Genomic DNA, 12,492 nt, shown 5'->3' on the forward strand with positions numbered 1-12,492 from the left:
CAGTGGTGAGAAATAAGCCCATGTATTCTCTATTATTGTGAAGTTTTCCCTGTAGGGGAAACCCACCTCAGTGATCATAGCAATTAGCCAAAGATCCATAGTGATTAGCTAAAGGTCAAATGTTAAGTTTGTGGCAAAACTGAATCCTGACACAAGCCTTCTAGAGTTCAGTTAGTCATAAATTTGCCTTCCATGCTTTTTTAGGATAGTTATGTACAACAGAAAGTATCTGAGGTCCTCCCATAACTGTTCCCCAACAGTTACTCCTTTGCATCAAAACAGTGTTCCAAGGGAAAATAATTCCCTAAGCAGAAGTTTTGGAAAGGAGCTAAAACAGATTTTGTAAAGAAAGGCTGCCTATTAAGCTTACAGATGCAGCAGCATTGCTAAAGTGAGCATTTAAAGAAGTGTTAGTTTGAACCCTGCCGAGATGAGTGCAAGGCAGGAATAGGGAATTTAGTCTAGCCTCTTGAATTTGGCCCATCAGAACATGGATAGATTTCCAGGTGCAACCGTAAATTCCCTCTTTCCCCCAGTAACAGACCTGACTCTGAGCAGCTTAGCTAGAAATTGGATGTAGCAATCCAGGTTTCCACATCTTTCTCTACTTATTTGACAATACTGCCTGTATTTACAAGTGTGTGTGTGAGGAGGGTATCTGTTCCGTCCTCTTTCTGCTTTGTGATATTTCATTTCCTTCACAATGATATAAACACACCATTATCCTTTTCATGATAAATGAAACAGAATAGCCATGTATCATCAGATTTTTCTATTAATCTATTATCTGGTTTTTTTCTTGAAACTTTTAGCAGCAACAGCGTACTTTATCTCAAGAGAAAGAATGTTCTTTTATTACTCTGAATTGTCACTCAGACTTAAAATGTCAGAGACAGGGAACTTAAACTGATCCTGCAGTTGCAAAATGTGCTGAGACAGAATGTGAAGAAATGACCTCAGACTTCACACTTTCCAGTTTTCTGTCAGCACCTAGACTAAGTTTTTATTCAGTTAAACGTATTGCATTCCATCTTCCTGACCTAACACATGATTTAAGTTGTATGATTTTTAGAGAGTATCCTATACTCCAGTGGGAAGTCCTTGGAGGGGCTTTTATGGGGTTTTAGGGATTAAGACAGCAATATAACAAAGCTGAATAATTTTTTAACTTTTCTAATTTGTTCCACCCTGATAGTATCCCTCATTTTGGGTGTTATCAGTTGCTTGTGTTTGTCCTAGTGAAATAAGGCTAATATGTGTCCTGGGATATATCTGAACCTATTTTGTTTATCACTCTCAAACCTTTGTAGTCTTTTGCTTCATCTTCTGCTTTTTGCTATTGCTAATACAGCTCTGGAAATAGTCTTCAGACTGATGCAGGAGTTTTTGTATGAGACCTAATATTTATGCTTCTCTTTGACCTGCTTGACTACTGAGTGCATAAGCAAGGTGCACCTTTCATCCATTGCAATCTTATTACTTACTTGGAGCATTAGAAGATGTTTTCCTCATTATTATTTTTTATTATAGTAGCAGTATATGCTCTTCACTTTTCAGGCACATAAAAAAAGAAAGCTTATTGCTCCAGGAATCCCTAATCTCAGAGGTTGATACTGTGCCTCTTGAGAGATGAGAGTATCAACTCATAAAATGAGTATGTTGAGTATCTTGGAGGATAAGGTCTGAATGTTAATGGTAATCCAGCACCTTTGGCATTAAAACAATGGAAACTATACTAGCCTGTGGGAAGGCAGAACTATGGGAAATGAAATGTGGTTATTAGTAGAAGTATACTTTTTGAACCTTTTTTTCTGCATATATATGAGTATATGTCTGCACATATGCATGAACAAACACACAGATAGATAGATAGATAGATATAGATAGATAGATAGATAGATAGATGCATGCACATGTCAAACATGGTATAATGTATGTTTAACCTAGTCTGGACTAAATATCCAGGTGGTTTCTAAGTATAATAAAAAAAAAAACCTTTTTGCCAGGAAGCCAGTTGGCCAGAGTCCTCATCCACTAGAAAAAAAAATTATTATGAAGAAAGAATCAATTTCAGCATCTTTTACTTTTTCAAGAAAAATTCTTTTTGTCTGCAGTATCTATTAATTTAATAATCGATGCTTTGTAGAAATCAGACATGCTATGCTCATTTTCAGTTTGCTTAAATTGGTGCAATGTGTGGAAGAAACATGAAAAAACAAATTTGTGCTAATTTGTTATAATATTACCAATCTTTTGTAACAATGCATTTTTTCCTGTGATTTTCTGTTCCACAGGAAATTTATAGAAATGGGTTTTATTGATGAGAAACGAATAGCAATATGGGGCTGGGTAAGTGGTTGGATTTTTGTATCTATCTTTAATCCTGCAGTATAATATTTTAATTCATCCTTGTTCTGTCCTAAATCTGTATGAAGTTTCTTCTACCAGTGTTTGATGGTAATTCCAAAGGGGATAGCTCCTGTTGGTGCCTATATACATGTAATTGCAACAGTGCAAGCACCTGGAAAGGGGTCTTTGACAGCTCAAGACGGAATTTTGGAAAGTTTATGTCTAATACATTGTTTGGACTTCAAGTTAAGCAAAACTAAGTTGGTTTAATTGGCTTTACTTTTAACTTAGGGACTTATTGGCATGGTGTCAATCTTCAAGTATTGTCCTTTCTCATCTGAGATTAAAATAATGAGAAAAGTCCTATGAAACTCATTGGAAAATGTGACCCTTGCATTGTTCTGAATCACTGCATACTTGGCTGGCTTAGAAATGGTCAGTAGGGATTAATCTGGGTCTAAGGGCTGTACATTGACTGCCTCACCAAGTAGAAAAATAGGACACTATAGGGGTCATTCCAATAATTAGCCAGTCTATTTTTCATTTTTTATTTTTTCATGTATTTTGCTTTGTAACACTCCCAGAACCTTTTATAGCCAGATGTATTGCAAGTCTTTATTATTAAATGGCCAGATTTCACTTTCTTACACACTGAGAAATAGAGTAGCATACCCAAAGTACAAATTTTAGGATAGTACTGTATTCTAAGAGGAGAAAAATAAATTATTGGCATAGTTAAGGTTATTTTTCCTGTGCTGTCAGCTTCAAAGTAGGACCATTCATAGAAATGAGATGCAGTCCTGCTAGTGGTGTTATGGGAGAGCTGAAGCAGACTTCAGTGGCAGCACAAATGCTGCACGGCCCCTTTATAGAGATTTTTAAGATGTTTACGCCACCTGACTCAATTGCTTATGTTCATCATGAATGGCTGCATCAAGAATGCATAGACAGAACTGGAGCCCTGTGTCCTACCCAGCTTCAGCATAACAGAATTACACTATGCAGGAGAATGAGCTGATAAAAAACACCTGAGGGTCTCATTGATTAGTGACAGTACTGTAAGGAATGCTGAAGGGCACTGGAGACCAGACCTGCATTAGCTACCCTTACTCCTCTGAGTAAATCAGTATCAGCTATCCAACAGGAGCAGCCAGCACTAACTAAAAAAGCATACAGAATAAACTGGCATGTTAGCTGCTCATTAACATTTTCTCATGTTTTTCTCTTTATACATGTTCATTTTTCTCTGATTATCATTCAGAAAGACTTTATATTTCATTCTCTTTAACTGCCTGTCTTTGCCAGGAAAAGTCTTCTGATCTGTCACTGTTTGTTTTGTTATTGTTTTGCTGGGTTTTGTTTGTTTGTTAGTTTTCATTGGCCACTGTAAGAGGCTTGACCAGAAACAGTTCAACTGTAACTATAGAAGTTGCCTGATCTTAGATAGAACATGAGCAGGGTTGCTAAAATCTTTCTATGAAGCTTCTACCAACTAATATTTAATGTAATTTGGTCAGACACTGCTATAACACCAGGATAAAATGGGGTACCGCATGGTGAAATTAAGTGATATGGACACTTAGAAGTGAGTAATTCTAAAGTGACATTAAGTAAGTTAAGGCCAAATGAAATTATTTCACCACAGTGTTTCCAGAACCAATTGAGATTTCACATATCTAAAGTTTTGTATCCCAATAGCAGATATAATATTCAAATAGCAGCAAAATTGCCAAACCTGTCAGTCTTTTTTCCCATTTTTTTCTCTTTATTATACCATTTCCTGGTCCATAACCTTTGAAAGCAGTTGAAAAGTATTTCCTTATTTATAGCCTGCATTTTGGCATGTATGCATGAACTATGCAGCGCTTCATACTCTCAGACTCACTAAACTCTTCTTGATGGCAAAAGCTCTTAAATAACCAGTAAAGCAATTCAGGTTTTTAATACTCTCTCTGCCTGTTACAGTGCATAGGTTTATCTGCCTGATCTTAATCCTTTAGTTTTTAGCCTTGTTTGTGGTCTGATTTTTTAAAAGATCAAATGAGCTGGAAAAATTGCGTATGAATTATTGTTTCATTCGGCATATCCCTCATTGTCATTTAAAGCTGGAATGTCTAAGAGGGAGGGACTAACTTACTCTTATATAAAAAAATACTTAATATTTTTGCTTATCTCCCTTAGTTTTTCATGTGCTACTAATGAGGTTGATAATCCTTAGAATTCTTCATGACACACACCATATTTTTATACCTCCCTCCATTCCAAAGTAAACAGTAACCCGTTATTTCCCAAAGACCCTATACAAGTATTTTCCAACTCCATTTCCACATCCTATGGACATACAAACAAAATGCTTTTTATTTACAGTATTTTCCTGTCTCAGCAACTAGCCCTGCACAGTTGCACAGATCTATTCTGATGTCTGGGTTTACTTACTGCTTCACCTAACTTCCAGCTATGAATTTATTCTTCCTTGCTGGGTCCCAGTTTGAGGAATCAAGCCAGAAAATAACAGGAACTGTGGCAGGCAGTAGGGAGGAATTGCTCCAACCTAAAGTTCTCATAATTTTAAGATTATAGGGTTGATTCAATATGCCAATCATTAGCAAAAGCTAAATTGTTTGCTAAGGGAGGGAAAATCCTATAACTCTATTTGGAAGTGCACACTGAAGGGATGAAAGGCAATGGACACAAGAGAAGTTTTTAAGTTTTAGGGAAAAAAAATTGACAACAGTGATCAGTGTTGAAACAGATTGAGTAGAGGCTGTGTAATGTGGATGTGACTCTGATTGACCTCATTATAATCTGAAGTTAGCCCTGATTTGAGATAATCTGCACTAGATTACCTTGAAGGACCCTACCAACTTAATTTTTTCTATGATTCTAACTGGTAAAAGAGCAGTAGCCTGTGATAAGTGTTGGAGAAGTAACAAAAAAAAAGTGATACAATAAAATCATCCAATCTGTCTCACAAGAAATCATATTGGATCCATTCAAAATGAATAATTTAAAAAAAGAAAAAAAAAAGAAAAAGAAAAAGCTTTTGTTGTTTTGTCCTCCATGCATTCAAAGAAAAATATTTACTTTGGAATTAATTTATGTGAGTTTGATTCAGAAAACAAAGTGATAATTCACTAATAATTTTAAACTGTCTGTGATTTTTCCCTAGTCCTATGGTGGGTATGTAACTTCTTTGGCACTTGGATCTGGCAGTGGAGTATTTAAATGTGGAATGGCTGTGGCTCCTGTTTCCAGCTGGGAATATTATGGTATGGAAACTTGTCATAAATACTGACTTGGAAAGCAAGATGTAGCATTTAATGACTTTCTAAATGAAATCATTGCAGGAGACTGGCAATATGAAACTTAAAGACATTGCAGTTACCTAGACTGCAAGGTAAACTCTTAAGACCTTAAGTTTAATGTTTTCCTTGCTGAAAATCACTGACTGCGACTGGCAGTTGGAACAGACTTTGTCCTGTAGAAGAAGGTATGCCCAGATAATTTCATATGCACATCTGTAACAGCAAGTGTGTAAAGTCCCCTTGATAAACTATCACTCAGGAGTGATCTCCTAAAAATCCTGTTAAAATGCTATCACTGAATTCAGAAACAGCTAAAATTATTTTTCTGCCAGTAATGGAATCACAGTGCGCTTCAACTTCAGATACTGCAGATGATCTCTGTCATGAACCAGTATCTCTGATGACTGCAAAGTTATCTCCCCACAGCAGTGGAAAAGAGAGGGACTCGGTTGTGGCTGATACAATTTTTATTTTAACGGAATATTTTTCCCTTTAGATGTTTCTCAGCCACACCTCCTGTGTTATTCTGTTATAAGACATATTTTTATTTATGTTTATTGACTTAAGTTCCAAACTGTTCAGAGGAAACAACTCCAGGAGTCTACTCCCAGGGCCCTACTGTGTGAATAAGGGAGGCACATACTCATACTCGCTTGCAGACCCGTTAAGCTTTTGGCATGGTGTAAAGGAAACTTAGTGTAAAAAAGAGTCATGGTATGCATGTTTTCAATGAGCAAAATGTAGCACTTTGAACACATTTACTTAGCATATGGTCGTTCGCTAAGAAGTCTTGGTTATGAGAAATTTTTTTGGTTAAATGGGAAAGATTCCTTCCCTGACTGTTAGGACAGACATTCCTTGTATTTATGGTGTTTTGCAAAGGGAAAACATCTGTATGAACAGGAAGCATAGTCTTCATGTTTTCACTGGCATCAAGATTTTTTTAAGACATTTTCACTCATGATCACAAAATTATTTCCAGAATGCAGGCATAAAGCACTATTTTTGCTTTCCTTTTATTCCTTCAATTAAAAGAGTTATAAACATTTGTCCAAGCATTAAAATTTGAATGAAGTTGTAAGTTAAAGTAGATTATACTCACACAATTTCAGTCTTTAGCTGAATTTTCAAGAAGGAATTAAAGAATCTTGCTAAAAACACATTGTAAAATCCAAACAGACAAATGTACCTCCACTAAGGAGGGAAGGAAGGAAATAGAAGGAAGTCATGAGTCGTAAGTTTTGGCAAACAGATCATGTTAACATCGGGGTGAACTGTGTTAGGGGCAAAAGTACAGGATGCTATATATTTGAGTCTTTAAGTAGTCCCAGTATGTCAGAGGATGTACTGGCCTCTAGAGCTTCTGAATTCTGCCCCACCCTCTTTTAGATGCACAGATTAGAGTCTGGACCATAATCTTTTCTCTGAAACCCTCTCACTCACTTCCATTTTGTGTCAGAGTTAATAACAGCTAATCAGTTAGGATGGCAAGGCAAATTGCATTCATGGACAATGTATAGTTAAAACTACTAGATCTGTGACTGTTTTATTAAAATTTGCAACTTATCACTTTTTTCTTTCTCAGTAATTGACAAGCTGAATCTTCTACTTAGTCATTATAATGCAATTCTGCTGACCTCTGTGGACTTGTTGTAGCTATACAAGTAGAAGAGAGTGGAGAATTTGGCTCAGAATACTGTAGAAATGCCAGCCATTCAGAAAGACTCTATTTTATTGAAAACTTAAGCCCAATATGGTTGTTTGACACTGTGTTGACAACAGATATTGCACATTTTCTGTTTCATTGAATGATAAAGGATTTTGATAAAAGATAGGCTACTTAGATTCTTTGTTACTTAGTTTATTATAAATTATCATCAGGAACCTTACTTGGCTGATCTGGGAGATATAGTACACATCTTTAGCACACAGTGCTAACATATGTAAAGGATGTATAATAAACCATGGGAACATGAGTATATTGAGTCATTTTCCTTTCCTGGGAGGACTGTCATTTCTACTTTTTAACAAAATTATTCTAATGCAGCATACCAAACTGGACAACAAGGTAAATAATCCCAATTCCTTACTGATTAGAATGGCCATCACCTCTCTTGCAGGAGGGAAAGATGCTAGCTCCTCTTTGTCAGAAAGCCCTGACTCTGTTAAATAAATAACATTCTTGTAATACTGCAGCTTGACTGCTCAATATGTGTCAGTTACTCTTTCCAGGAAAGGTCATAAAGAAAGTAATGTTCTGGTAGTGACAGCTGCTGCGTCAGTTTTCCACAAATTTTCATAACAGCTCTTAGTTAAATTACAAATACCCAGGCAGCTCAAAGATAGCTGTTCCTACTGATTTCTTGGTGATAGATACTGTTCAGTTATTCACATTTGTTTTGTCAAATCTGTTAACAGTCTTTGTTGTAGTTAGAAAAAAGCATTGAACAGAGACCTGAACAGCAATTGCACCACTTTTTCAGTGCAAGCCTGTATCATTTCATGCTCCCCTAATTGTTGCATATATCCATTCCATAGGAAAAAAAATCATATATATCCATATTTACTGTATGTACACATACATATCACAGGTTGGAGTTCTGCTCAGCTTCCCTTTTTAAGGTGTCAAAAATAGTCTGTGTCATCTTTCTACCATGTACCTTTATCTGTTCATTGGCTCATTCAACTGACTTCTGGAGTTCAACCCAATAGCATAAAGCAGTATTAGTAAATTATCTTTATCCACAAAACCTTCAGCTGGTTCCACAGATGAGTATCAAACCACTATTTCTGCAAGGATGGTTTGGAGGACATTTATTATTTAACCATCACAGCTGATTTTTAAAAATATGTTTAAATTTGGTGTATTATGAGGAAACCAAGTAGAATGGGTACAGTTAAAATAAGAATTTAATTTGCTGCATGTCATCGAAAGCACAAAGATATCTGTACATTCTTTACCTATAGCTTTTTTCTACTTTAATATTGCAGCATCTATCTACACAGAACGATTTATGGGTCTTCCTGTAGAGTCTGATAATCTTGAGCACTACAAGGTGAGAATTCTCTTTCTGTGTTGATCTGCCCTAAACTTGAATCACACTTCCACGGACAAATAGAACTGTGAAGAAAGAAAATGACCCACCAGCCCCACCAGCTCTCATAGTGGCAGTCCTGTGGCAGCTAAATTACTGCTGTGAAATTGATATCTCCATAGTTACTTGTGGATTTGTATTTATAAATCCTAAACAGACCAAATTGAAGGATCCTTATTTTCTCACTTGGACAAGTCAGACGGTTCTGCCAGTGCAAACCATTAGCCTAGGAAAGAACTTATATGGGAGAAGTTAAAATGCTAAGAAGGTTTTGGTTGGTACTGTTAGCTGTGGTATGCAAACTGCTTTATGTAAATTTAGCTCTCTAATAATAACATCATATGCACACTAACCAGTCAGAACAGCTTCCCCTACCTGGAGCAAGTTTTTTCGCATCCATAGGAAGTCTATAGCTTCCTCTAAGAGCACACATACCAGTTCTGGATACAGAGAGGCCTGAATTAATGCCCAGGTAGAGGAAAGATTCCTGTTAAAGATTTTCAGTCATGTTCTCAGCACCTATCCTCCATCCCAACTCAAAGAACAGAAATGCTCGATACCAAACTGCCTTGGTAGAGCTGCCTGGGTAGCCAGGAATTACAGTGTTCAGGGAATGACACATGGCTATTGCTGTGCTTTTTGTGAACTGGCCCTTAGAAAAGGCACTAAGTATGTATGTCTTCTATTATAATCTCGGACTGATATGAAGTCACTGCTGTCATTATTATGCTGGTCCAACTGTTTGACTGTTGTTCTATTAAGTAATGAAAGCTTTTCAGCTCTGTGACTGAGTAGTTTAAATTGAAGCTGCTGAACTGTTCATTTTTGCGCTCAACAGAATTCAACTGTGATGGCAAGAGCAAAGAATTTCCAAAACGTAGAGTATCTTCTCATCCATGGAACAGCAGATGGTGAGGTTTACAAATGGCAGTACAAATACAGAGCCAGAACCACTTTGTTTGAAAAACATTAAGCATCTTTCTATGCCTTTGATTAGGGTCGGTACTTAGATCTTTGGTAGATTTCCATACGACATATTATAAGATGCTTACTCATTCTTAGTAATGTCAACTGTATCACTTGATAATTAGTGGTCACAACTTAATGCACTATAACTTCATGCTTTGTGGTATTTACACATTTCAACAGCCAATCTTTTTTCCTTTTTCAGATAATGTACATTTTCAGAACTCAGCACAAATTGCAAAAGCTCTGGTTAATGCACAGGTGGATTTCCAGGCAATGGTAAATAACAGACGATTTTTCATTTTGAACAGTGGTTTATAGTTTATCAGTAAGCTTATCTGACATTTGGCAATGTTTTTAAAAATGCAGTTCAACTGAATATGCTTTAAAATCTGGCAGTTACTAGTGAGTTTGTTACTCTTCGTGAACAATTTCTTCCTCAAAGGACTTGCCTGCTCTTTTTTTTTTTCTTCTTGCCCTTTGGATGCTAGCAGGGTTTCTGTCTTGTCAAGAATAACTTAGAGGCTTTTAAAATGAGCCAGGGAGAAGAATGAGAATCCAGCCTCCTTATGAAAGTTGCTGATAGCTAGTAAGAGAGAAAGATGAAGGAGCTGGCTTCTGGGGCCAAAACCATCACTGGTTTTGATGGATTCTACCTTGAAATGGACATGCCTGCCACAGGCATGAGGTGAAATATGCAAAAAGAGTATATGGTTCCCAAATAATATATCCAGGATCAGAAAAAAACTAAAAGTTTTCCACAAAACTTGCTTGGGGTAACAGGTGCAGGCAAAGAGAGAAACACATAGGCATGATGTTAGAAAACAAAAATGAGGAATGTACAGGGGAAAAGTAGTTCTGAATTATGTGCTAAGCTCTGCTTCTTCCCCTTTTTCCTTGGGGCTAATGACCAAAGCATTTGCCTGCTATCAAATGTACTGGCCTTCTGCCTGAGTCCACTTTTCCAAGGCCATGAACTCCCCAACAACGGATCACACAGGGATTACCCTGTACTTGGGGTTTGTAGGCCCTTTTGTTCATGCCACATTTTCTGCCTCCTTCACTGATGTTATAGCAAACCTGGGTTATTTCTCAAGTATCTGCAAATAGTGTATGCAGTTGTACTCATCTTAGTTCATCTACTGGGGAATGTCAGTTATTTCTAAGAGTTAGCATAATTCATATGTGTATTTTATTTGCAGTCCATCATTCATAATGTTCATGGTCCTGCTGTAATGCGGGATGTTTTGAATAAAATTCCACAACATTTACCTGAAAGCTGGCTGCTTAGAGTCCAGTATTCCTAAGCAAGGTTGTGACCCCCATTGCCAGGGCCATGCAACAGGTCAAGCGCATTTCACCCCTAAGGGCATCTCAAAAGCTTTTGCATTGTCAGTACTGAGATAGTAATGCTTACTCCTGGATTACAGAAGGTTTAGAAACTTTTTTCAGCAAGAATATCAACATATTGGAAACTGATTAAAAGAAAAAAGATGAACAAGCCACTCTGTTTTCTTGAGGCATCCACTTTCTTCTATATGGTAATGAAGTTCTTGTATTGTGTAACTATTACAGTATTGAAATCATAACATAGGGGTTTTATGGCCTTTTTTATTTTCTTTTTCAGTGGTATACAGACCAGAACCATGGGATTCCAGGCCTTTCCAGCAAACATCTCTATACACATATGACCCACTTCCTCAAACAATGTTTTTCTTTGTCAGAATAAGTAGGCTATTCAGAGCATGCTAAAGCATCTGATACATCTCTGGGAAAATGCAATGATAACAGTGCCCAGGTTATATAGTTTTCAAGTGAATTGATAACAGGAATTTGAAGTTTTAAATTTGATGTTTACATCCACTTTTTTATTGAATAATAACAAATGTTATGCTAATACATGTTTTGGCACATTTAACACCTGTTTGATAGAAGAAATAAAATCAGAACGTAAAATGCCATGTGCATTTATTGCCATCTTGCTTAAACTTACATTCTGCAATCTGAAGATAGGTGGTCTATTGCAAAGGCACACTGCCAGATGGATATGCTTGCATTTCTTAACTACAACGGTAAAATGACAAAGGACAAAGAAAGCAGTTCAAGTACCTAATTAGCATCCTAACAAGAACCGGTTTCTCAAAATTTATTTCCAATTTCTTGGAAAGAATCCAAGCAGGGACAGGAACACACAGTATTTAAAGCTGAAGTTTGGATAATTATCAAGAATATTGAATGCTGTGTTCAATCTTTTTTTTACTCTTATTTGAAACCTTGACTCTGCAAAACTCTCAGCGTTCAGGTTTAAATATGAAAGCAGGACATTCCTGATAGCGGTTTTATCTCAGTGTTTTTTCTTCCTGTATTCAGAATACTTGAGCTGCATTAGCCTGTTTCTAAGCTCTAATCATCACCTCAGCATTCAAATTAATCTCAGTGTCATTCATCCCAGACTGGAGGGGAAGAATCAAAGGATTATGCAGGCTTTCTTTGCTTTGTTTCCAGTGAAACTATTTTAGGGGGTCTTGTAAAAATGCTACAGGCTAATAATGATTGGAATACTTGTGTTCTTTTGATTAGTAATTAAGTCAGTCCTGTCATAATATAAGAATATGAACAAGATAATTGACAAGAGACCCATTGTAGATTAAATGATTCTCTGGTCACATGTTTAAAAAATTCTGAGTTAGCCTACCACACAAGAGCCATGGTCTGTCTAACGCAGTATCTTATCTCTGGCATTAGCCAATGAGAGTACAAAATAACCTGAAAAAGGT

The 12,492-nt window shown here is 36.7% G+C and overlaps 1 protein-coding gene across 1 annotated transcript in view; it reads left to right on the plus strand.

Moving 5' to 3' along the window:
- Positions 1-11,674, plus strand: part of FAP (fibroblast activation protein alpha) — a 45,223-nt gene extending 33,549 nt beyond the window's left edge. The window contains exons 22-27 of the mRNA XM_080399114.1: positions 2,295-2,349; positions 5,519-5,618; positions 8,646-8,710; positions 9,588-9,660; positions 9,921-9,994; positions 11,343-11,674. Of these exons, the coding sequence (XP_080255240.1) occupies positions 2,295-2,349; positions 5,519-5,618; positions 8,646-8,710; positions 9,588-9,660; positions 9,921-9,994; positions 11,343-11,444 (469 nt within the window). The 3' untranslated portion in view covers positions 11,445-11,674. The remainder of the gene's footprint in view (positions 1-2,294; positions 2,350-5,518; positions 5,619-8,645; positions 8,711-9,587; positions 9,661-9,920; positions 9,995-11,342) is intronic.
- The last annotated feature ends 818 nt before the right edge of the window (positions 11,675-12,492 follow it).

This window comes from Falco punctatus, assembly GCF_963210335.1.
Source record: "Falco punctatus genome assembly, chromosome: 8".
Classification (NCBI taxonomy): Eukaryota; Metazoa; Chordata; class Aves; order Falconiformes; family Falconidae; genus Falco; species Falco punctatus.